Source organism: Nanorana parkeri, unplaced genomic scaffold (genome assembly GCF_000935625.1).
Source record: "Nanorana parkeri isolate BGI_ZX_2015 unplaced genomic scaffold, ASM93562v1 scaffold331, whole genome shotgun sequence".
In the NCBI taxonomy this organism is placed as follows: domain Eukaryota; kingdom Metazoa; phylum Chordata; class Amphibia; order Anura; family Dicroglossidae; genus Nanorana; species Nanorana parkeri.
In genome coordinates this window covers 852,816-877,782 of record NW_017306599.1, presented here as the reverse complement: position 1 = coordinate 877,782, position 24,967 = coordinate 852,816, and the positions used below count along the sequence as shown (strand labels likewise).

Here is a 24,967-nt window from a genome sequence, read left to right as displayed (position 1 = left end):
GTTTCGGGGTCACAAAGGATCCCCTTCATCAGGTAAAACACGTGCACATGCACGTTATATCACATATATTGTGATTTATTGTGTTTTATAATCTGTCACTTTCATGCTATCATAATTGGCGGGAACATGATGTCATGGCGTCAATGTGGAGGTTGATGATTGGCCATTCTGATTAGGGTTGAGGCTATATATCGGCTGTGTTTATGTGCACTTACACTGTATGTTTTCCCTAATGAAGGGGATCCTTTGTGACCCCGAAACGTTCGTTGTTTTCTACCACGATGCACGTCAATAAATAGACGTATTTTGCAAATTTGGAGTGCCGGTGTCTCTGCTTCCGCTCACGATTGTTACGGCTGCCACCCGTTGACTACCGCAGCACCCAGTTCTTAAAGGGATTTACGCGGTCAGGAGTGCGATGGGACCATGGAATATCAATTATTATACACTGTACACAGGTTGTCACAAGTTATCTTAGCCAAGATGTCGTGTTACAAATGCTGTAAGAATAACCTATTGATTCATCTTTTAAAGGTCAGAGGTTGTTTGGAGAAAGCATCTTGGGGCTGACTCAGGGTTCTGTATCAGACCTGCTCTCGAGGCCCAAACCATGGCATAAGCTCAGTCTGAAGGGCAGGGAGCCATTTGTCCGCATGCAACTGTGGCTGAGTGATCCACACAACATTGAAAAACTCAGAGATATGAAGAAAATGGAGAAGAAGGGTGAGTTTCAGATGAAAGTACATGAAATGTCATCTGTGTAACTAACTCTAGTGTGTGTGTGTGTGTGTGTGTGTGTGTGTGTGTGTGTGTGTGTTTGATATTAGTATGAAAAATAAAGTCAGGTCACTGGTGGTTAATTTATCAGTTCTATGCTTGTGAATGTCAGTTCATCTCAGAAATGTCCATTAGGAAACTTTACCTTGTATATGTATGTATGTATTAGCAGTTCTCCTAAACGTACCATTAACAGATATGGGGAAAACATCCTGTTCTACATAGAGGAAGTCTAGTGTGCATGGAAAATGCTTGCCATTTGGAAAATTGCTAATACGACATTAAGGTCATTTCCAGAGTAGAGGGAAATTATAACTTTGGTATATAGTGTTTGGTGTCTATTTTTTTAACTTATAGCTGTATAGATATAGCCACAGTAATGATAAATATGTAAATGTGTACACTCCTATTTGCCCCAATTTGATGTCTGATAGATGTGATATGTGTCACTGTATCTGCCTGTTGATTATGAATGTACAAAGCAATGTCTTATATGCATATAAACCAAATAAAAATCTCACGTTTAAAAAACAAAAACAGTATAGAGAACAGTAAATAAGAACATTTTAATTATAGTAACCCATAGCATCCAGTGCAATAAGTACACGAATATTCGACTTCTGTTTGTTGTGGGCTAATGCACTTTTATCACTGCTCATTACTTTATTGAATTAAGCCAGTTAGTAATTGCTAATCCAATGCTTTGTTTTAGGTAAAGTTAACACTATATACTATTCTAACAAACTAATGCAAGCGTGTTTATCTTTAGCATATCTTAAACGGCGTTATGGACTGATAAGCACCGGCTCAGACAGTGAATCATCCAATGCTAGAACAGAGTGTGTGAGCCCCAATCTGCAGGCACCGGACTATAGCCTCATGCATATAAAGAAACCCAGGGTGGTGCTGGCATTGGAAGAGAAGGAAGCCCTAAAAAAGGCTTATCAGATGGAACCATACCCATCACAACAGACCATCGAGCTGCTGTCATTCCAACTGAACCTCAAGACAAACACTGTCATTAACTGGTTTCATAACTACAGGTAAAGGAAAAATACACCCCCATCATGTTGTAACACTAAAGATCTCATAACACTACATGTAATCACTTGCATGGTTTTAAAATCCTCTATGAGGGCCTGGTCTCATAATAGTGTTTGTGAAGGTTCTTAGTAAAGCAGGCACCAATACCAAGCCTTGGAGAGGCTGCATGAATTGTGTGTTCTTCATTCACTTAGTGTATTTCCACTTTTGCAGTCAAATTTGAGAAAACTCCTCTATATGTTTGTTATGTGTACCTATTCACACAGAATAATGAAACATAACTTAAAAAAAAAAAAAAAATCTTACCCTTTTAGATGTTTTGTTAAATCAGGAAAGATGGCTGATTCCAGGTTTTTCTTAGCCCTTTCACAGTGGTCTGTCCTAATGGAAAGACTTGGGACTGAGATTTGAGGATTGTGTTTATCTGATAAGCTTCATTAACATACAATGGATAAGCCACCTTAGATCCCTCACAGTCTCTCCTAACATTTCAAATAAATAGAAGCAAGAATAGATTTTAACCCTTAACACCCTAACTAATATAAAAGCAATTTAAACTGCAAGCAGAATTTTTTTTTTTTTTTGTATAGCTCATGCTATCTGGATTGGAACATGTAACAAGTATAAAATAGGTCTTATCCCAATTTGGCTACAAAAGTGGAAATACACTTGAACCTCTTCTGATGTCTACCTTTAGAGTTTTTCTGCTGTCTGGCATTTCACGCTGTGTCTGACTTTGGTTGGCAGGTCTCTTGAAGTGTTCCAACTCACAACAGCATTTAATAGATCATTTCAATTAGTTTTTTACTTGCTTTGGGTTAAAAAAAGATAATAGTCTCTTTTTATATTATTATGAAGTTTGGCTGTTCTTAATTTGAAAACTGTTATTTCAAAACCACCCAAAGCTAAATTGGAATTAACAAAGCTACAAAAAATGTACTATACATTTATGTATTCGTTCACTACATTGCATGTAGTGTTATACATGTAAGACAGTATAAGTATAAATATGAGCTAAGTCATCATTCTGTAGTCTCCAAAATTTAGGGGCTTTTCCACAAATGTAATTTTCCCTGCTGTTCCCTGCTTAAGAATTAGTTATACCCTCCCATTGGTTATGGGCTTAGTAAAAAATTGGGTTTTCTAGGGAATTTACCTCCTATAGGAAAGCTAGTTTGGCCATTGACTTCCTTTCATATGGATACAGAAGGGAGCTTAACAAATAAAGGGGGTAGGGCCTTTATCATGAGACAGAATTACTGTACTTATCTCATGATAACAGATATAAGTAGGGATGCACCGATATATCGGCCACCGAAACATATCGGCCGCCGAAACATATCGGCCGCCGAAACATATCGGCCGAAAATTGCACTTTTGGCTAAATGCCGAAAAGTGCCATTTTCCTGCCGATACAGCGGGGCATCCCTGCTTTCTTTCCTCCCCGCAGGGAGGAGAGAAAGTGACGGACGGTCGAGTGCTGTGAGTGGCCGGTGTCTCTCCTCCCACACCGCTCAGCTGCCTATCACAGTCTGGCAGAGCGGTGTGGGGGCGGAGACAGCCCACGCTGTCACAGGAGGCTGAGCTCTCCTCCCACATCGCTCGCTTAGCCTCCTGTGACAGTGTGTTAGAGAGGAGGGCGAGTGCAAACACTCAGTAATCAGTGATTGCTAAGTGTTTGTACATAATTGAGGACAGAGTTTGTTGACTATATCCTCAATTATGAATTAATGGGAGTGATCTACATCACCTGCTGTTCTTTCATAGTTGTAGTAATAGTAAACATACTCTGTCCTCATGTTATCAATGAACAGGAACACTCATAGAGGATTCTTGTTCATTCATAACAGGGGATACAGAAAAAGAGATAGAGGACTCTGTGTCCTCAATCTCTTTTTCTATTTTAAAAGGGAAATATCAGGGGTCTGTTTAGACCCCTAATATTTCCCAAAAGCCCCTAAAAGTAAAGTAAAAAATAAAAATATTTAATAAAAAATGAATAATAAAATAAATATAAAAAAATTAAAAAGTTTATAAAAAAATAAATTAAAATAAGTTTTAAAAAATTGAAAAAATGTAAATAAAAACATGTTCGGTTTCGGCCTGACAATTTTTTTTATTTCGGTTTCGTTTTTAAATTTCTATTTAGGTGCACCTCTAATAAGAAGATACTTCAGTTTACTTGTACTGTATAGATATACTTTGTATTTCTGTGGTACACACAACTGTTTTATTACTGTCCTTACAATTTTGTTTCCATATTATTTTCATGCAGTCTGTTATGTGGTTCTTTAGTTGTCAGTACAACAGTAAATAATAACTAAAACTGATATTTGTGCGGATTTGTAGGTCTCGAATGCGAAGGGAGATTCTGGTGGAAGGTCAGCAGGACAATGACACAGACCAAGAACCAAACAGTTGTGATAGCTTCACATCAGCAGCCGCCTCACACAGAGACCTGACTGCTCATAGTCCGTATTCCGAAACAGGAGACCGGAAACCGCTAATCAGTGACCTAAAACACTTGCTGCACAGTAACTGCTACTCCAAGGATATGAGAAGTACTGTGGACATTAAAAATGAGAACACAGAGGAAGAAGATGATTTCGATGCTTCCAATCATTGTGAATCTTGTGGCTCTGGAACAGCATCCGGAAAGTGTTGTGAATCTGACCCATCCAGAGCACTTAGGGAAAAGCAGCTGATGTCCCCTCATTGTGATGGTGTTCAGAGACTACACTATTTACGAAGGAGCAGTTCAGTGCATGAGACCTCTCATCAACCCTCAACTCATGACTGTGCTTCTGTACTTTCCCATAAAGAGAGCATAGCAACAGACCACCCACAGGCTGACCCCATCAGCTTTAAATCAACAGTAGAATCTTCCCGCTGCAGCTTGGAGGTTTCTCTAAACTCACCATCAGCAGCCTCATCACCTGGCCTCATGATGTCCGTCTCTCCTGTACCTTCATGTTCAGCTCCCATTTCTCCATCCCTGCCTAACGGCATACCCATCAAGGCTCAATCTTCCAGTCCAAATAGTGACAGTGTTCCATTACATCCCTCTGCAAAGCATAGCCCCAACAACCAGAAGAGGAATGAAAAGATGGCTAATCTTAATAATATTATCCATAGGCTTGAAAGAGCTGCAAATAAGGAAGAGACTCTGGAATGGGAGTTTTAAACATACATTTCTGTACAACCCTGCACTCTTTCTACCATTCTCTGTGAATCCAAATTATGGAGCAGAGCTGCTGCAGAGAACCGATATGAAATATTTTCTATATATTTTGCTTTGTGGAGTAGACAATTATAACAAGGGAGACTGAAATTCAAGGGAAAATTGTGAAAAACAAAACTTAATTTTCAATGTTAAACAAATTGACTCTTTTAGGAAAAAGTATTTATAAACATTTTAGATATTTTATTAAATATTTGGAATTTATTAACACCCTCAGCTGCTTTGATAAAGAGATTGAAGTTAAACCACAGTGATGTACCTGTAATTACAGTAAAGTCCTGTAGCTTGCCACTGGATGAGATTAAGACTGTTGTTTAAAGCCATCACAAAGCACTAGGAGGCTGACCAAATGAGAAGCTGCTTTGGTTTCTTCAGCTGTCTACAAGACAGTGGTGATTCCTACCCTCTGAAGAGACAGACACAGTCTGTAAGACTCTAAACTGAATGTGTATTGCCATGAAATGTGTGTAGATCAGATGGTCCACTTTAAAGTATTGTGACATACAACTCCAAGTAGCTGTGATTGTTGTAGAACAAAAATGAGTTATATGAACTCCCACTCTTACAACTGCGTCATTTTGACTTTTGTATGGGAAAGGTTTAAGATCCATGAGTCAGTACAAGAAAAACAATGCTGTGTATCACGATGCATTAGTGTATTAGTACATATTTATTTACTTGTGTTTTTTCTGGATTTTGTCACTTTTATATATTGTGCTAATCATAAATGAGCCAGGCATTCCTGGGTACATTTAAAACCTGTTAAGTGAATTTCATTCCAAGATCTGCAATCCTCCTAAGGTGAACATAGCTCTATGTTTCACACATTTGATCCACGTTTATTACAGGAGAATGCTACAAAGTTGTTTCTTGCATTATTTAGAAAGGTCAGTGAAATCTGGAACTCAGGAAGATTTCCTAGTATAGGACACAAGGGAAAAAGTGTAATTTAAGGCCTGGTTCACACCTAGGCATTTTATCGCACGGATTCAGTTGCATGATATCGCGTAAACAAAAAAACCCATATAAGCCAATGGTGACAGATCACACCTTAGGGTTGCGTTGTGCGTGCAATATCGCCTGTTGAGCAAAAAGTTGCAGGAGCTATTTTCAGGCGAGTGCCACATGCTTTGGTCCCATAGACATCCCTATGCATTGAGAACTGTGCAATGTTTGCGTTGTTGTTCTTAAAAGCAAAATCGTGCAAAAAAAAAAAAAGTGCAACAAACGGGCGAAAACTGCTTTAAAACCTAGGTGTGAACCAGGCCTAGGAGATTACATGGAACTTTGTGGAGTTCTTTACATTTACAGCCATAAATTACTGCAGATTGACTTCAAAATAGATTCCAGGGATTTGTTTTAGCGTCAAGTGACATAGCAGACCTCATGTATGAATACGTCAAATAATGCTTATTATTGGTTGCTATGAACAGTGTAGACATATTTAAACCTGAGGTCCGGTGCTATTTGTTTATACATGATCCCGTGCACCTTTTACTAAACCTAATGCTTTCCGTCTGTGTTTCCAGCCATGTCTCATATTACCAGGCTTCAGTATCACTATCTTTGTCTTTGGACGATATACATTTTTGCTGTGTTTTATACATTCTTTTAATAATAGCTACACCTGCTTGCATGGAACAATTATTTTGTGATTTCACGATGTAAAGACCATCACTGATACACCAAGTTCCCACAGAATGCCATATCATGTGTTTTACTGTAATTTAAACACGGGTATAATGCAGGGAAATGAGAAAATCTATTGTTTTCAGCAGAACCTGGTCACACCGATGCAATGCACTGCATTGGAAACACAACCCTATAATGTAAAAGGTTCCGCATTGTGTATTTTGATGCATTAGCCAGCATTTTTCATGTTAGTTAAATGGGATATGTCTAAAAATCCATGGCAACACACATGGATGTGCTTTCTCCATTGTCCATTTAGGGTCACAGGAATTCAGAAACAGCTTATACTGCCGCCTGCAGAAGGTTAGGACTCTGGCAAACAGGAAAATCGTAAGCCAGCTCCTGTATAACCCCTCCTCTACCAAGCATTCCTCAGTTTTTTGCTAGGGACCTAGGAGGTTGGATGCCATTTCTTTAGCTCTGCTGAAAGGTCTATTTTTTGCTAGTTTTCTAACTTTTGTGTTATTTATCCTTGGTGACTTCAATCACTAGTCATGATACACTGCTGGTGTTTTTCCTTGGTGTCTTGGAGGCTGTACAAGACCTGGCTGAATGTGTGGGGTAGCCTTGTTTGTGACCTTCGGGCACTGGCCTCTGCATTGTGGCACTTTCCAGACCTAAGTGTACTCTGATAGCTAGCTGTGGAGCGCTTTCTAGGTCCAGAGCTGTGGCACAGCACCAGCTGTGACCCTGTCTGTCAAGAGCATTTATGTCACCTGGGTAGAAAAGCAGTGTGTCTCTCCCGGTTACTCCATGCTTGCCTACTATAGGCAGGTCCTCATCCAGCTTATTTGCTCACAGCTACTATACAGAAAAATTAGATGTGTGCATACCAGCTATGTTTGAACTCTTTCTTTATTCATTATTTTTCATAAAGGCATTACACAAGCGATAAATTGAGACCTCTGAAGCATTTCACGCACACAGGCGCTTAGTCACTCTATGAGTGCTGCACATGTGCACTCTATGATCTCTTTCCCAACGTTCAGCATGGAGGAATAATCATCCTGATGCTGTTCCTGCATATGTAGCCCCATATCGCTCTACAGCCTATTTTCACTGCTCGCCTACAGTGATTTGGTCACCTCTGGCCACTGACAACTCTCATCAGCACCAGTCTGTGAGTCCCTGAGGCCTTTCCTTAATTCTGGCCTAGTTGCATTACCGCTATGCTAATGCAACATGTCTTTCTTAAAACACTCACAGAGGACAGTCCCGCTGCCAAGGGTTACCTCAGCCCATGCTCCCCTTGTGCTTCTGGGGGTGTTTATCTGGTATACCCAGAAGGTACCAACGTCCAAAATCGAGAACCTGGGGCCCCTATTGTCATAGGATCATCCTCTTCAGAGTCCACCGGGTGCAGCTGAGACCTTCATTCCACAGGGACCTGTGTCCACTTTTTATCTACTTGTGCCTCTGACCACAGAGTTTCTAAGCATGCTTTGGTGCCTTTCCCTGCAGTGTCCAACTCTGAACATCCCAAGCCCCTATTCCAAGTTGGCCCTGGTTACTGTCTCTGATGTACTGTGTCCTATAGCAGTTTCTGGAGGAATGCCCACTGCAGAATGTTTAAGCGACATAACCTAAAGAGAGTGAGGGCCCTCATATCTGCAAGCATTGGGGGGACTAAGCCTCTCAGGCAGTTAGTGTTTCTAACTCTGGCTCTTCATCAGACAAGATTACTCAGCCTATATACTCACCTAATGAGTCTACACCCTGTAGGGCATAGATCCCTTCTTCATCTGTCAGAAGAATTTTCATTTCCTCACATTTATGGGTTTGTGGAGTACCCTCCCAAGGTAGTTCCCCCTTTACCTGTTGACTTGTTTTCAGCCTCCACTCATGGGAGCCTTGAGATGGGGCAAGACACCTAAATAGTCTCTCTGAATCAAGAATTTCCTGACGCTACCTGTAAGCCACTTGGAACATATGAGATGGTTTCTTTCCTTGCCACCCAGGTAGAAGTACACTATTTGGTGTGTCCTCATGCCTGGGGCTTCATTCTGGTTCCCCAGAACAGACAGTTCCCATCTCATCAGGAGATTCTTCTGTGTCATGACCTGGTCTTCAATGGACATCGCTTACGGTGTTGCTGGACCTTCACCTCTGGAACGGTCTGGGAGCTTGACCTAATGACAAGACAAATGGCTTGGTCCCTACGTTGGATGACACTGGATGAGTGTGATATTCTTGATCACAGTATCTTCCTCAGAGACAAGGTATCGCCGTCTGGCTCTTCTCCCCTGGTGGTTTCCACACAAAAGAAGGAGGATTCATTATCTGGGTGCTCTTCATTTTGCTGCTCTTCATCTCCTGCTTAGCAGGAAATATCCTGCTAAGCATGGCCCTGTGGTGGCCCTGTGCTCCCTTGGATTATCAGTAGGCACAACATACTGGGATCCTGCTGCCGGTATCCCCCCTCCCGAAGAGTTAGGTTTTTGAGGCTTGGACCTTCTTGTGCACACCAGCTAGTCTTCTCTTGGGTTCTGTTTTTTCCCTCTAATTTCCTTGGGGATCTCTTACAATGGGGTTATTCCAGTAGCTTCTTTTGTTTACAACATCATTGTTGTTGATCTAGTATCTTTTCTCAAGTTATATTAGTGCTACCTGTTTTGGTGGATTACTGGTGGGTTCCTACAGCCATATGCATATATCATTTATTTTAAGTGTTTGTTTTGTACATGAATGCATTGCTTGTGGTTGACATTGATGTCATTTGAGTCTCTTTTATATATTCCTACCTGTGAAATGAAATAATAGATGGCTAAGCTTGCTTCACACTCTATTAGCTAAACACTGAACAAAGCCTGATAGGCCTAAATATAGACGTTATAGATATTCTTTTAATGCATTTGCTATATAGCCATACAGTTTATCTAATGTGCATTTGCTTACCAACATTGGCAGTCTGTATTATCCATGGACCAGAGCAATGATATCCTGCAATGTGTCACATACTGTAATTTAGAATGAAAATAGCTATTGACATCGCCTATGTGAGTCAAATGTGCAGATTAAAATAATGTTTTCCTAACACATAATGATGTTTTATAAGGTGCCTATTATTATCTAGAATGTGCTTATCCCTTAAATAACTAGTGTTATCAATGGATACCGTAGTTAAAATCAGTGATTTAGTTCACTTCACAGGGCCCCACCCCAAGTAATGTCTATTAGAGATTGGAATAAGAAAAAAAAACTGAAGTAAAGAAAATTCAAGCAAAAGTGAAGCAATTGCCCATAGCTGACACCCCCAATTCCTAATTGTGTATTAAATGAGAAGCCCGATTGGTTGCAGCATACCTCTCAACTTTCTGAGATGAGAAATGGGAGCAAAAAAATTAGAAAAAGGGCGCACCCTTGGCACACCCACAGATATGCAAACCAAAAATATTTATATGCACAAAATGTGGCTGAGTAAAGTAAACCAAGTGGTGCATTTCCTTTATACTTATGTTTGAAATGCTACTAAATAATTTCTATAAACACGTGTGGGAATTTGGCAGTACATTTAATTATAAAGGTCTATATATCAGACATAAAAGATTGACAGTATAGGGGGAAAGAGGGGCAGAGGAATTTATTTCCAAAAAAGAGGCAGTTGGGAGTTATGGTGGCGAGGGGCATCTGCCCCACTTGTGCCAGTTTTTTTTTCTTAATATTTTACATCTGCACCAGCATAACACATTTCCGAGTATTAATGCCTCATACCTCACCCATGATCAACACATTATGATGATGCTTTCCTCAGCTAACAAGAGACATGCTATGCTTAATTAGTATCGGAGCTGCCCCCTTAGGCCCTGGTCCCAGTAGCTGCCGGTATACCATTGGGGTACAACTGATCTTTATAACTACAGTACATAACGCAGGCAGTGTAGATTATATGAAATGGGGTTCTACAAAATCCAGAAGGCATCAGCAAAGGACCACCCTCCTATATTTGATTTGGTCTTTTGCATTTACTTACTACAGGAACTCTTAGGGGTCTATTTATAACCAATTTGCAGAGCCATTTGCCCTACAAATCTTTGTGAACATATATTCTGTGCGAATAGATGCACGTTGTTAGATATGTGTTTTCAGGTCGAAAGTATGTAATGTAATCTATTTGCACAGAATGAATGTTCAGAAAGGCTCTGGGGGTGAATGGCTCCGTGATTTGGTTATAAATAGACCCCTATATGTTCAGAAATATAAACCATCAGACATACTTTCACATGCTATAGACAGACACTATTCTGTCTTACTGTCCATGGAAATAGTCAGGAGTGCTGGGTTATTCCTCGTTAGTGTTGTTTTATCATCAACGTTCTTCTTTGTTTGTTTTAGTTTTAGAAAGAGTGGTGAGATTTTAATTGCTTGAAGTACATAACCCAAACCGCACAAACCTCATCTAGATCCTTCTATAGGGGCGGGTGCATGGCTAAACCAAGTCTGTGTACATAGAAATACAACCAGAATGACTGTTTAGTGAAGTCCCACATCACTGCTATGGGGCTTAGGAAACAGTCATTATGGATGTAAGGTTGGTATGGTGACTTTTTTTCTACATTTAGGTTTTTGTTGCTATATATGCACAATTAGATTTACTCTCTCTGTCTGTTTTTGTTATAAAGGAAAATCTAAAATTCTGAGCTGTCACCAAAACAGTAATAGAAAGCAAATTGGGTAGATGGACATACTTGTTTTGATGACTACTATGGCCTCATTCACATGAGAAAAAGCCGGCACGTACAGCTCCGTGCTGGTTGCATGGCCGTATTGGGCAGACCCGGGAAGGACAGGTGCTGCGTGTGATTAGTACGCAGCCCCTGTCCTTCGCAGCCCCCCTACACTCACCTGCCCTGCACGTCCGTGGGGGTGTCCGTAATCGTACGCTGACAGGATGGATCCTGTCTGCGTCCGAGCTGGGACACCCGCACCCGTATGGACCTGCACTTGGGGTGATCGTAGGGTGGTGCAGGGTAGCGTACTCCCATAGAGACGGACAGGGGCTGCGTACTAACTAAAGATTTGGCCGAGAAGGCTCTACTGCACCTGCGACACCCGCGGCATTTCCCTATACACGTACTACACAGCAATAAAGTATTAAAATAAAGTAGGGTCACCCTAATCCAGCACATTATTCATCTGAGTTGCCCCACTCAATATGGCCGCAAGCGGCGGACATATTTAGTGGGGCACTCAGATTAATAACGTGCTGGATTAGTCTGAGCCTAGTTCATTTTAATACTTTATTGCTGTGTACTATGTCTACAGGGAAATGCCGCGGGTGGCGCAGGTGCAATAGAGCTTTTTCGGACAAACCTCTTACTTCTAACTAAACCGGAAGTCCGGTCGTTGGAGATCTCGAGTTGGAACATTCGATAAAACACCGGCTTTTTCTCGTGTGAATGAGGCCTAACCCTCACTTTAGAGTGATTTCCTGCTGTGCCTATGGACACGAAGTGAAGTCTCCCAAATGTGACAGAGACAGAAGAGAAAAAAAAGGAGATATTTTTATAAAATAGCAGACCCCTGATGATTGTACTTTACACCTTCCTTGTTAGTACCTTCCATGTTTTTTTTTCTCTTACATATTTTCTCCTGTTTTGTAATCAAAACTTTTCAATAAAGAAAGAATTAAAAAAAGAATAACAGACCAAAAATTCCAGCTTGCCCTATTACTAGTGATTCCAAATCTGGACTCCTTTGGTCCATCAGTACAATTATTCGTAGCCCGTATCTACAGAACTTCCAGCACTGTAACACCTAAAGCATGTGATCCCCTCCTGTGTTCTTATTTTCTGCTGGAGCGTGTGTGGGGGAAAGTTGTCATTTGTTGTCTTTTATTAGCTTCCAGCCACTCAAGACAAACATTGAAGAAAACACTATTGTGCATCCACGTAATTCCATGCAATAGTGTACTGATCATAGTTTGTTGTATGAATCTGTGTGGTTGAGGCATGCTGAAGTTTCCAGGACACACATATATCTCTGGTCAAATTTAAAGAACAACTCCGGGGGGGAATCTTAAGCTCCTGCACTGCAAGGGCTAAGTGCTTATGTGTGTCTAGAATCTGGCTTGCTGTGACAGCACTCCTTTCTGCCTGTCCCCTCCTCTGCTGCAGCAATGGTATGTCCCTCGGTGTCCTCACGACCTGTACACTGTATAGAACGTGATTACTAAAGGATCCTTAGGCCACTGCAGTGGAGGGGGAGCAGGCTGGCTCTGAGGATAGGGTGAGAATAATGTTTATTTTTAAACCTAGACATAAACAAGCACTTCCCGTACACTGTTGAGGTAGCACCACTGCAAGGTTAAGACTTTTCCCCCCACAGTTCTGCTTTAATTATTACTTGTGCCCATACAACACAAGTAGCAAATCAGAAACTAGTAAGGTTTTTTTTTAATGATTTTACATGTGCGATCTTGTTACAGCAGGACTCCAGGTTATACATTTTCTTTGGGTCTGGAAGGGTTAGATCCTCCATTGGGTTTTTATTGTATGTGCTTCCTTCAGGGAAATTCCACTTCATTTCTTGTTCTAGTGACCACTGTCATCAAGAACAGACAGTAATGGGAAATTTAAAGGAGCAGGAATTTCCCATCACTTCCTGTTTTGTCTCCAAGGAAGGAAGTGAGGGAAAATCCCTCCAATGTGGTCACAGGCAGCAATAAAAACCTGACGGAGGATCTAGTGCTCTCCCTGCTCTATCCAAAACTAGAAATAAATGCTCAGCCTGAAGTTTCAAAAGGTATCCCCATTAAAAGGTGTGTACATAAGGGAGAAGCTAAAGAGGGCAGCACAGTGGTGTTGTGGTAAGCACTTCTGCCTGGCAGGACTAGGGGTCCTTGGTTCAAATCCCAGCCAGGTCACTGTCTTTGTTTGCATGTTCTCCCTGTGCCTGTGTGGGTTTCCTCTACATACTCGGGTTTCCTCCCACACTCCAAAGACATGCTAATAGGCTAATTGGCCCTGTATGTGTACATGTGAGATAGTACATGTTAGATTGTAAGCTTCTTGAGGGCAGGGACTGGTGTGAATGTGTTGAATGTGCACTATGTCAGCACTATATAAATACCTGTAATAAATTAATTTTAAAAAAAATACAAAGAGAAGAAAAAACATGGTGTTCTTCTTTTATATATGTATATATGTATATATATATTTGTATATATATATATATATATATATATATAAGTGGTTTTCAGTCTTTTCAATCAAACGGTTTCACCTCTTAGGGGCTCAAACAGAAGAGAAGAAATGCTGCATTATACTCTTCTCCACTAGATGGCAGAAAACCTTTCCAATACAAACTGAATCTAAACCTGGCAGGACACTTCTTCCCCTTCTATGAAGACATGATGTCTGTCAGTGTATACTGAAGTTTACTTTCTGTATAAAGAATATATTATTATGTTCATAGTGTTTTTGTGGGTTTACATTGTTTGCAGGCAATATTAAATTGTAGAAAGAAAAGTGAGCTCAATGGCCTATTGCTCAGAATAACAAAGTACTTGAAACTAGTAGTTGTGTAATCTATGCTGTCGTCTTCTTACACTTTGGATACTTTCGCTTTCTGTTTGGCTCCATAGATTACACAAATAAAACTGAAGCCTGTGTTCAATCTGCACCATTTCCCAGATGTGATCCATCATATTATTGCTGCATTCTGACATTTTACTTTTATTTGAAATTATTCCATATCACTGCAGGTGAATTAAAAAGCCCATCTTGGTTCTGTTCAAAGCTTGTTTTCTAGTAATTAAATGGGGGGAGTAGAAAAAAACAATGTTAAAGTATTTTTTTTCTTTTTGCTTTTAAGTGAACTCCAGCAGCAGGGTGCAGAAAAAGACCACTGCACTCTGTGTGAAAGTAATGGTCTGCCTACAGTGGTCTGAGAAGCAGGGGGCATGTCCGCCTGCTGCTTTCACGCAGAGTTCTGCAGTCTTTTTTGTTTTTGTTTTGCAATTAGCGTTTAATTAAAAGCCAAGACATTTAAATATATTTTCTGCACTTTTATATACTTTATGTACTTTTGTATTTAACTTCAATTGGGTTTAAAATTTGTATACTATTTATGATTCTAATGACTGATCTCTCATCTAATCCTTGCCATTCATTATGATGTACAGCTGTCTTGAAGTCCCCTTTTTTGAAATAGAACGTTTTGTATCTAAATACACAATTGCTGCTACTGTGTTTTAGTTAATGTAACTGAGTCTCCATCAAGTAGATCAATGGGTCTTTTGATTTGATTGAACTACACATATCGGTTTCATTATACCGTACAGAAAGCAATAAGTACTGTATGTAATATGCAGAAATGTAGTCCTTCATACACTCCATCAGTGTTTATTTTCTGCATGGTGCAGTTCTATTCTCCATCAGTGCTTATGCTTTCAGCTGTTATAAAAGTCCCAGTCAGAAAACAGAATCATTCTTTATAAAGTAAGAGATATGAAGGATGCCATCACTAACCTCTTTCTGTTTCTGAGATATGAAGGATGCCATCACTAACCTCTTTCTGTTTCTGAGATATGAAGGATGCCATCACTGACCTCTTTCTGTTTCTGAGATATGAAGGATGCCAACACTGACCTCTTTCTGTTTCTGGGATATGAAGGATGCCATCACTGACCTCTTTCTGTTTCTGAGATATGAAGGATGCCATCACTGACCTCTTTCTGTTTCTGAGATATGAAGGATGCCATCACTGACCTCTTTCTGTTTCTGAATGTTCGTTCCCTGGCTGTTATGCTTAATCTCTGGCTTCAGTATTTTCTAAGTCACTGTCCTCTAACAATTATGCAGTTCAGAAATACCAGAGTAAAGTCAGGACTCCTGATCTGCATACTAATTCCAGTTCAGGGACTTAGAAAGTATTGAAGCCATTGGATCAGCATGGCAGTCAGGCAGCTAACATTTTCAGGTAGAAGTCTGCAATAGAAGCCTCCAATCTCTGAAGCATCATCCAAGCTGTTGAAGCTGTACCCTAAACACCCCAACAGTCATCATACTAGAAAATGTTGAAATGGGCAGTTCAGAAGCAGCTCAACATTTTATTTGCAATCCAATTTTGTCCATAATGGAACCTTATGTCATTTATTTCCATTGCCGTGGAGCTTTGCCCAAGCATGTTGCTGGCTCAGTTTGCAAGGTTTATTATGTTTTACTACTTATTGCTCAGAGTTTACAAGGACTTCATAGTGCTGCTGTAACCTGCATAGTACCTCTGTTGTACTCTCCTCTCATAGAGCTCCTGTCACGGGCCACAATCAGTCATCTAACTTGAGGTCTGGTAAAATACTCAACCTGTTTTTTTCTGTTAACTTCACAGACTATGCCCTCGTCTGAATTTGGTTTAGTCCATAATGCTGTAACCTCTACCATGATAGGTGACAGGTCCACTTTACTTGCAGCGTAAGACTTTCATCACATTCTAATGTTTAGTGTGTACATTGGGATGTTCATGTAATGGGATTGAATTAAGCACTTAGCATGGTCTGATTACAGGGATACTGTTGGACTAAAAGTGGACATGTAATTACCATAGAATCGTGTACTGTATCCAGTTTGTATGATAAACTAAAAGAAGTCATTTGTTTAAAAACAAAAATGCAAAACTTATGTAAAAGACACTAAATATAGAACTTGATACTTCCCTTTGTCCTGTCTTTTCTTTGTCACTATTCTTAGCTGTCCTGAATTCTGAATATGAAAAGCAGAAGAACCAAACCTAAATCTGATATTGCAAAAGCCAAACTTTCCACACCCCACGTTTCCCCTAAATGCAAATAAATTGTTGTAGACAGGCATTAGAAATCGGCCTCCCGTCCATAGATTGGGACAGATTAGCTGTCGGTAAAGTATATATAATTCTGCTGTAGAATTGTCTCAGGCAGAATACTTTTCTTATCACTGATATGGCGATATTTCTTACAGGAGGACCTTTACCCATATCTGCAAAATAACATCAAAGGCACCTTTATAAATGTTTAGTAATGACAATCTACAAACACGTACTTCTACATTATTGCAGGATTTTTATTTTTTGCATTGCCAATTTTATTTTTTTTCCTTCCCCAGTCTTCTGACCGTGGACATTTTTACTAAGGGCAGATTGCTATATCTCCCTTTACTTCCTGGAACTCTAGCACATGTGACTAGGACATGTAACTATGTACATCATCTCAGGGGAGGAAAATGCCTTTCCCTGAGATCTCATAAGATTACAGATGAGATTTCCCAGCAATGTTCTGTTGATGTAACCTTCCCAGGATGCAATGATTGGGCACGATTGCATCATTTGTGCCAAAGTGGACCAGGAAGTGGAAAAAAATTAATTGTAAGTAAAACAAAAATATGTTTGTTTAGCTAATGAATGTAAGATGATTTCATATCAGCGTGCAGAGCTGTATGCGGATGTGATTTTTAGTCAAAAGGGGTAAAGGTCTGCTTTAATGAATTTGTCACAGCCATAGCACCAGAATGTAAGTGCCATATATAAGAGCTACCAGGATGTGTTGCAATCTTTGAAAAAAAAGAAGAAATATTGTTGCTGTGCTTTTGTGACACTGGCATAAGACTTTCTAACGCAGCGATAACCCCAGAAATAGGTTGCAAATGCTTTACAGAACCAACCGTGCCTGTTGTGGCTACATGAACGGGTAGTAACTCTAAGCTCATCAGAATTAACTCATGCCATCTGATGAATTCACAGGGGGGGGGGCAAGCAGGAGGCCCAGTTGTGTCATAGCAAGATCTACTAAACTTTGCACTTTAAGCTGTCAGGGCTGAACAGACAAGACATATTCACTAAACATTGCATCAGCTTCAACCCCGTACAACCCACAGGACAGTCTTCTCACTAGTTTATGGTTGCACTCATTGTTCCATCTCCCACCACTCCAAGGCTTTTCCTCAAAAGACTTGTGGCCACCACCAGGGTGAGGAGCTATGCAGACGTGAGGAAAATTGCAGTAAATATTTATCTATACAGTTTTCCCATTTCCTGGCTCTCCTCATTCCAGCATAAAATGGGGCATAATAAGCAATAAATCCTGGGAGGGATGGAAAACAAAAGAACACTAAGCCATAATGATGATAGAATTAGATGGTTGCTTCGGCAGCTATCTTTAACTCTTCATCATACTTAGGAAGCAGCCACAGAAAAAGGAAAATGCACTATGATCCGATGAGGTAACCAGACACTATAGTAGGAAACCCAAAAGGGCACAGATTGGCACGGCAGAGACCCTTGGTCCAAGGCTGTAATAAAACTGCCTGCTAAACAGTCCTGCCCACACATCATTTATAAAAAAGGGAAAAGAAAGACTGGACCTAAAATTAATGGATTGTATAGAGTTGCCCACATCAAATTAGCCAGCAATTTATGCCTGACAATGCAAAGGCCTGCCACCTCAAAGATGGTGTAAATGCCCCCCACCACTCCTTCCTTTGTCACAGCAGTCACCAAAACACCCAGTGTCAGCTGGTGTCAGAACCTATAGGGGAGTGGTCACCCTCTCAGTCATGTGACAGTGCTCAGACCCCAGGGCCTGAGCAGTGCATCATGGGAGGAGGTCACATGCTTTCCCTTAACCAGAAACACCAAGTATTCTGTGCCGGCTGTAATGGAGGAAGGTGCGGTGCGGTGAGGGACAACTGGAGAGGTGAGGCTTGATACAGACACTGTGAATGAATGGGAAATGTCTTTAAGGCCTAATGTGCATTGTAAACACTAGTGTGGTGAGGTCGGAAGCACAAAAGAATGGATGAAGGCAGTATAAGAACCTGCAGATAAATCACCAATGGGTCTGTTTAAACATAAAATGCAGCTTTGTCTTAAAACCATTTTGTCCCAGCAGAGGAATGTTCAATGTATACAGTAACATTTATCAGAATTACATAGAGAATGTAAATGTTTAAAGATAAAGCACCAGGAGGAATATGTGAATTACCACTTCTACCATAGAAGGAGTAGGAAGGGGAAGTAGTCCATGTTGTGGATACAGACATTACATTATGGAAAATTATGGAAAAGGTTTGTAAAAGATCCAGATATACAGTCATATAAAAGCTTATTTTTAAGTCTTTCTAAAGGAACCGCCATAGGCAGTAGTAGATCATGCATACACAGGAAATCTGTAAGAGAAGTTCATAGGCTGCCTCTGTTGACCTTCTAAAAACACTAGTTGCCTGACGGACATGCTGATGTGGCTTTAAGGCCTGGTTCACACAGAGTATTGTCGCGGCGAATTTAGCCTGACTAAAAGCGTCACCGAAAAAATTCTATTCATTCACCTGTGCACACCTAAGCGTTTTGTTGCAATAATCAAAACGCCTGTCACCGGAAAAAGCACACAAGCTTCTTTTTGGCAGATCTCACCTCATTGTGGCCCCATACACTCAATAGAAAATGTGCGTTGTAATTAGATTTGTGTGTTTTTACCCGTGTATGCATGCGTTTTGTCCATTGACTTCAATGTATTACAATCTGCTCATATAAACACACATAATTAATATATGCGCGTATACGCAAATATATTAACGCTAATGCCCAGGTGTGAATCTGGCCTAATACTGTTCAGAGTTATTAACATGGAAAGAGTATACAGCAATTATAGGGCCTGTTCACACCAGCAGTCCTGTTAGGCCAGGTTCACACCATTTTCTGGACCAGATCTGGAACGCGGTGCACTGCTTGTTGCCGTTATTTTACCTTAAAATGGTCTTACAGGTGCATTCCTGTGCATTTGCATGCATTTTTTATGTGCTTCCATGCGTTCCAGACCAGAGAAAAAGTGACAAGCAGTATTTTTTTTGTCCGGACTGGAACAGACTGCACTGGTATGAACAGAGCCCCGAAATACCATAGGCAGGGCTCTGGGGCGCCGCCGGCAGTACGAGGGGGGAATCTGCCGCCGCTTCAGCAGCGGTGATCACCCGTTCAGCTCTCCCCCTTCTCTTCTCCTATTCGGCCGCTCTATGTTCAGCTGGCTGTCCGTTATCTGCAGTCTTCTTCCACCCAGAGCTCCAATTGGCTGGCTGGCAGGACAGGGCGGGAGCTGAAGGGAGGCTTCACGTCAGACAGATAGGACAGTACAGAGGACAGATCGATGTACCCCCCTCCCTCCCCCCCACCAGGAGAAGAAAAGGCCACCTAAATAAGGTCAGCCATGTGCACTGTGCGTTCTTGCTGACCTCTGCACTGTGAGTTATTACTGATCCCTGCACTGTGCGTTCTTGTTGACCTCTGTACTGTGCGTCATCCTGCTGACCTCTTTAAATTTCTGCAGTGCGGGACCTGAAGGGAGGCTTCACCTTGTTACATGGAGGCAGCATTGATGCACCCCCCCCAACAGGAGAGGAAGAGAGCACCTGAATCAGATCAACTGTGCACTGTAAGTCCGTTGTTTCTGTGTAAAGGTACGATAATCGGCAGGTGTATGGGCAGCGTGCGACCGCATCTACTGTACGGTCGCATGACTTTCGTCTTCCAAGCACGCTGGTTGGTGGCGTGTTCGGAAGACAAAAGCCGCACAGGCTGGTGCATGCAAGCGCTCACTGCCCGCTCAACATTACAATAATCGGCAAGCCCTCCCCTTGGCTGGCAGGGCTTGCGCTGATCGCAGGTATGATCTGCCTGTCCAAGATGGGCAGATCGTACAAAATTGTCCTTACAACCATCACATAACGAAAGTCTTGCAATGGTTGTAAGGTGTATGGCCACCTTAACACTGCTGACCTCTGCACTCCGAGTTACATTACTGACTTCTCTACTGCTGACCTTTGTACTGTGCGTCTGGCCTCTGGACTCCGTGTTGTTACTGATCTCTGTACTCTGCGTCACACCTGGCGGAGTTAAGGCCGGGGCAGGGTAGGGGTTAGGTAGGGCAACTGGTGACGAGTAACTTTTAAGGCCTGGCTAGTAGCTGAGGACTTGAAATTTTGAGCCCTGCCATAGGGATACATTGGGATGCTTTTATTGGTCCGGGTATAAACTGTTCTGATCTGGACATGGTGTGTACAAGCCCATAAAACACAGAAGCTGGTGTGTGCTGTGAAGGCTGTGGTGCCGATTCACTGGAGAGGGGGAAAAAAACACATCACAGTGTAACTTCTTTTATTGTTTTTTTTAATTTGCTACAATATCAAATGGTGACATTTCATTTAGTTTTATTGGCTGTGGATAGTGTCACACTCTGCGCTGAAAAAAACTGCATGAAGTAGTGTTTTTAGCACACACCACAGCAGCCTGGTATTGTGAACTGTTCTGATTGAATACAAAGCTAACTGCCTTCGCTTTGCATTGGGACTGAGCTGGGCGAAGACCTGGTGTGAACAGACCTCCAACACAAATGCAGAATAAACTCATCCCACGTGGTATTAACACACAGAATAATTCATTTGGGCCCGGTTCACTGAAGTCTGAAATGAAATGTGTTCATGTCAAACATACATGCAATAATGTGCATAGGGAAAAAAAAAAGAAAGTATAGGACATGATTGGATGAGCACAGGTTTTTACATTTTAGTAAATGGGATAAAGTCCTGCATAGCACATGCAAAGGCACCTCCTTGAAGTGTTTGCCTTTCCTCGTCCTTCCTATACACAAGACACAAAAGGTCATATGCAGTTTTTATTGCACTCGGCCCATAAACTACTGTGATATCCAATCATGTCACACGGTCATATACATATAAATAACTTCCTATATTACTATGCAGAATCCACTATAAAGCCTAGAAAATCTAATGCTCAGAGTATATAGAAGATGCACAGCAAGGAGAGTAAGCAGAAAGTTTAGATTAAAGTGGATCCCCAACTGTGACAGTAGGATGTAGGTGTGAGTGATGGGGGGGGGACTTATTGCCGGGGGTCACACGCTGATGCCCATACTGCCCTTACATATATGTGTAAAGATTTGTAATCCTGTTCAGCCAGTCCTGTAGTGCAGATATCTCTGCCCCACTTCACAGCCAGGTCTCAGCCCTCCACTTTGTCTTAGGAAATCTTAATCAAGGACCAAGCATCAGATGCTGATTGGACAATAAAGGAGCAGCAACACATTGATAGGTCATCCCTGACTCACCACTCCAGTACACGTGTGGAAATCCACCTTCTTTGAAACACTAAACCTTATCCAGCATTTTTGTTCCAACGTGCAAGGACTTGCTTAAAATAGGGCACGTGTGCCCTTCGGCTAGTAATACCCAAGGAAGTAATTTGGGAAATAAAGTAGATGCTGTTTAAGTAGTATTAAACAATCAAACCTTTTTCAATAATGAATCCAGATCAAACAAATACACATTTTCCAGCAAAGTATTTATTTAAAATTTTCCCCAATCACTTACAGTGATCAAGTTTTTTAACAGCTCCAACTCTCTCAGCTCAGCTTCCCTGAATCTCCAGCAGCTGTCCATCTACGAGCTTGAAGAAGGAAGAGCAGGAAGCTGGCTTGCCGTGCTGTGTCTGCAAAGACACATGCAACTTACTAGCACACAAGGGTGGCTCCATAGAACCCTGTAAGGGGAAGGAGTCATCCTAAAACAGGATATTAGGGCCAGGGCTCTGATTCTGCAGTGCGTTCCGGCCTGATTCGGTGCTGGAACGCACCGGATCGCATCCCAGCCAGCTCACTGCGTTCTGGTGCAGGAGGGGATGTGGCAGTGCATTGAATCAGCACAGTGCGATCGCCCGCACTGGAATGCGTGGCACATCAATGTCTGCGTTCTGGTCCGATCAGAGAAAAATGGTGCATGCAGCCCCAGAACGCAGTGAGCCAGCCGGGATGTGCGTTCCGGCACTGAATCAGCCGGGAACGCACGGGGGCTGATGTGAACTAGCCCATAAACATCAAGAAGCAGCATTTGAAAAGGCTTAAAACCTTTAGACTTTAATATCACTTTTAATTCAGCTGTCATCAGTCTTAGCAGGGACAGTCTTTCTAGGACAGCATGGTGTTTACATTGCAATTTCTACAGTGGAGAAGTATTTAGTGTACTGCAACTCCCATCATTCACAGCTATAAGGGTGTAAGGTCAAAAATATGCTGCGGGAATATATTGTAATTTTGCAGCAATTTCAACCAAAATGTTTAAATAATGTAAAATATGAATGACATTTCTTTTTCTGGAATGGATTTAGAGACCCCGGTATTTATACGGTTTTACGTTTCAAATACAATTGATTCCTTTACAGAACAAATTCTTAACTGCAGCTGTAAAACATGAACATGTTTATAAGTTGATCAGCCATGTAATTTCATACATTTCAATGTGGCCAGTAATTCAGGGTGTCCTGAGCAGTACCAGTCACTGCAGCAGACTGCACCTTTGATGCAAGCAGCTATGGAAGAGATCTTGTCTAATAAATCCCATTAATGAAAGGCAACGCACTCTGAAGGAACATCTGGTTAGTTTTCACACAAGTAATGCATGTCAGCAACCTTCCTCTTTTTATCCGCTTATTTCAACTACAGTCTCTTCATTTAAAAAAAAAAAAACCACAAGTCACATTTCAATTTTTAATAAAGACATTAAAATATACATATTCATTTTTAACAGTACCACATGATACATTGTACAACATTTTTAACCTAAAATGGAAGCTTGATGCTTCAGGTACACTCCTATGTGTGCAGTCTTGCCCACGTCCTCCAGGTATGAGGAGTGGCATTGAACAGTATGAAATGCAGCTCCACCTGTAGTATTGGTAACTGATCATTATGATGACAGTACAGATCAGCCGCATGGCCACCAGGGCAATACACAGACCTGGCTTGGGGGGGGGGGTCATCTATGCTCTTTCATGCATTACAGTCGCAAGAATCAGTTGACAGCTAAAAGGGAGAGTAGCGTGCCACAAGCCAGTGTAGGAAAAACCTGCAGCAATCACCACAAGGTAATATAACCAATTCACTAGTGTACCAGTCCTAGATCTCTCCCGAGGCAGTAATAACCCCTGAGAAGGGTCAGCAAGGGCATGTCTGCAGGTGGCATGAGTCTAAAAGGGGCAGAATTATGAAAACTGGCAGGGGAAAAGAAAACATCACAAGTTCACCACAGCTGTAGAATTTGTAATAGTTACCAATTAAGTGTGGTATTCTACTAAACAAAGAATCTCCTCTCCACAATGGGCATGTTAACTGCATTGGTGGAGAACGGCCTGCTTTTATAATCTGATACTTACAAACAACTGCTGCCTGTCCTGATTGTCAGCAGCGGAACTGATCATCTTATGGCTGTGGGCCCATTAAACCTTCCCCTTTTTTGTTGTCCCCCATCTTCCCAACCCTCAGAAGAGATCATTTAGAAGATGAAATTTAAGTAAACACAGTGGGGGGAATCAAAGCAATCGCGATAGTTTTAGCCTCATTAGATTTTTATTTTTTTTTGTATGTGCAGATCTGTTTAGCCACTCTTTGTTTTAACTAGAACTTGCACAATTTTCCTGATTGCGCGTGTTATGCAAAAGTTTGCAACTGTTTACATCTGCACTTGCTCTGCGGCTGTCTGATACTGGAGCGTCACCTAACAAAACAATCGCCACTTAAGTCCCCATGACCACTTCTTCAAGAAGCGACGGTTACGCTTTTTGCCTGGGGTTACGAGTCTTCTTTCCTGGAGTCTATTTAATCTCATTTATGAACAACGTTACACTAGCAACATAAATCTGGCGTAAATTAGGGATGTTCAGATACCAAGTACCGTACTCATTACAAGTACAGATACTTTTCCAGCTCCAAGACTAGGCTATAGAAAAATTCAAAAGTTAGGAAGCAGCTGCCATTTGTAAGGAGCACACGGAGCTCCTGGGATTTGTACATCTCTGTTTTAATGTATGATTTTGTTTTAAATAAATATACATTAGAGATGCACCGATACCATTTTTGCAAGTACAAGTACTCACAGATACAAGTATAATACATTTTTGTTTATTGTCATGTGACATTTTTCCTAAAACAATACAGACAGTGGTGAAGAGCCAGAGCCAGGTCCCAGTTGCAACTGCTGCAATCCTGGTAGTTCTCGTGAAAATGCCAAGTATCGGCACTGGTATCTGAACATCCCTAGCACAAATATATCCCATGCAACCATATGAGAGTTCAAACACTCGCAATTGCTATGATAAATTCACCCCCATAGTGTATCATTGCTGATCTCCACCTGAAAATGTTAGTTGCCTAGCTGTGACCCACTTCCTTCAATAGTCTGCCAC

General features: G+C 41.3%; 1 protein-coding gene across 2 annotated transcripts in view; it reads left to right on the top strand.

The window, feature by feature from the left end:
- CUX2 (cut like homeobox 2) overlaps positions 1-5,575 on the top strand; it is a 337,894-nt gene extending 332,319 nt beyond the window's left edge. For both annotated transcript variants that reach the window (XM_018558332.1, XM_018558333.1), the window contains 3 exons: positions 535-723; positions 1,547-1,820; positions 4,171-5,575. In XM_018558332.1, the coding sequence (XP_018413834.1) occupies positions 535-723; positions 1,547-1,820; positions 4,171-5,005 (1,298 nt within the window). In that variant the 3' untranslated portion in view covers positions 5,006-5,575. The remainder of the gene's footprint in view (positions 1-534; positions 724-1,546; positions 1,821-4,170) is intronic.
- Positions 5,576-24,967: the final 19,392 nt, after the last annotated feature.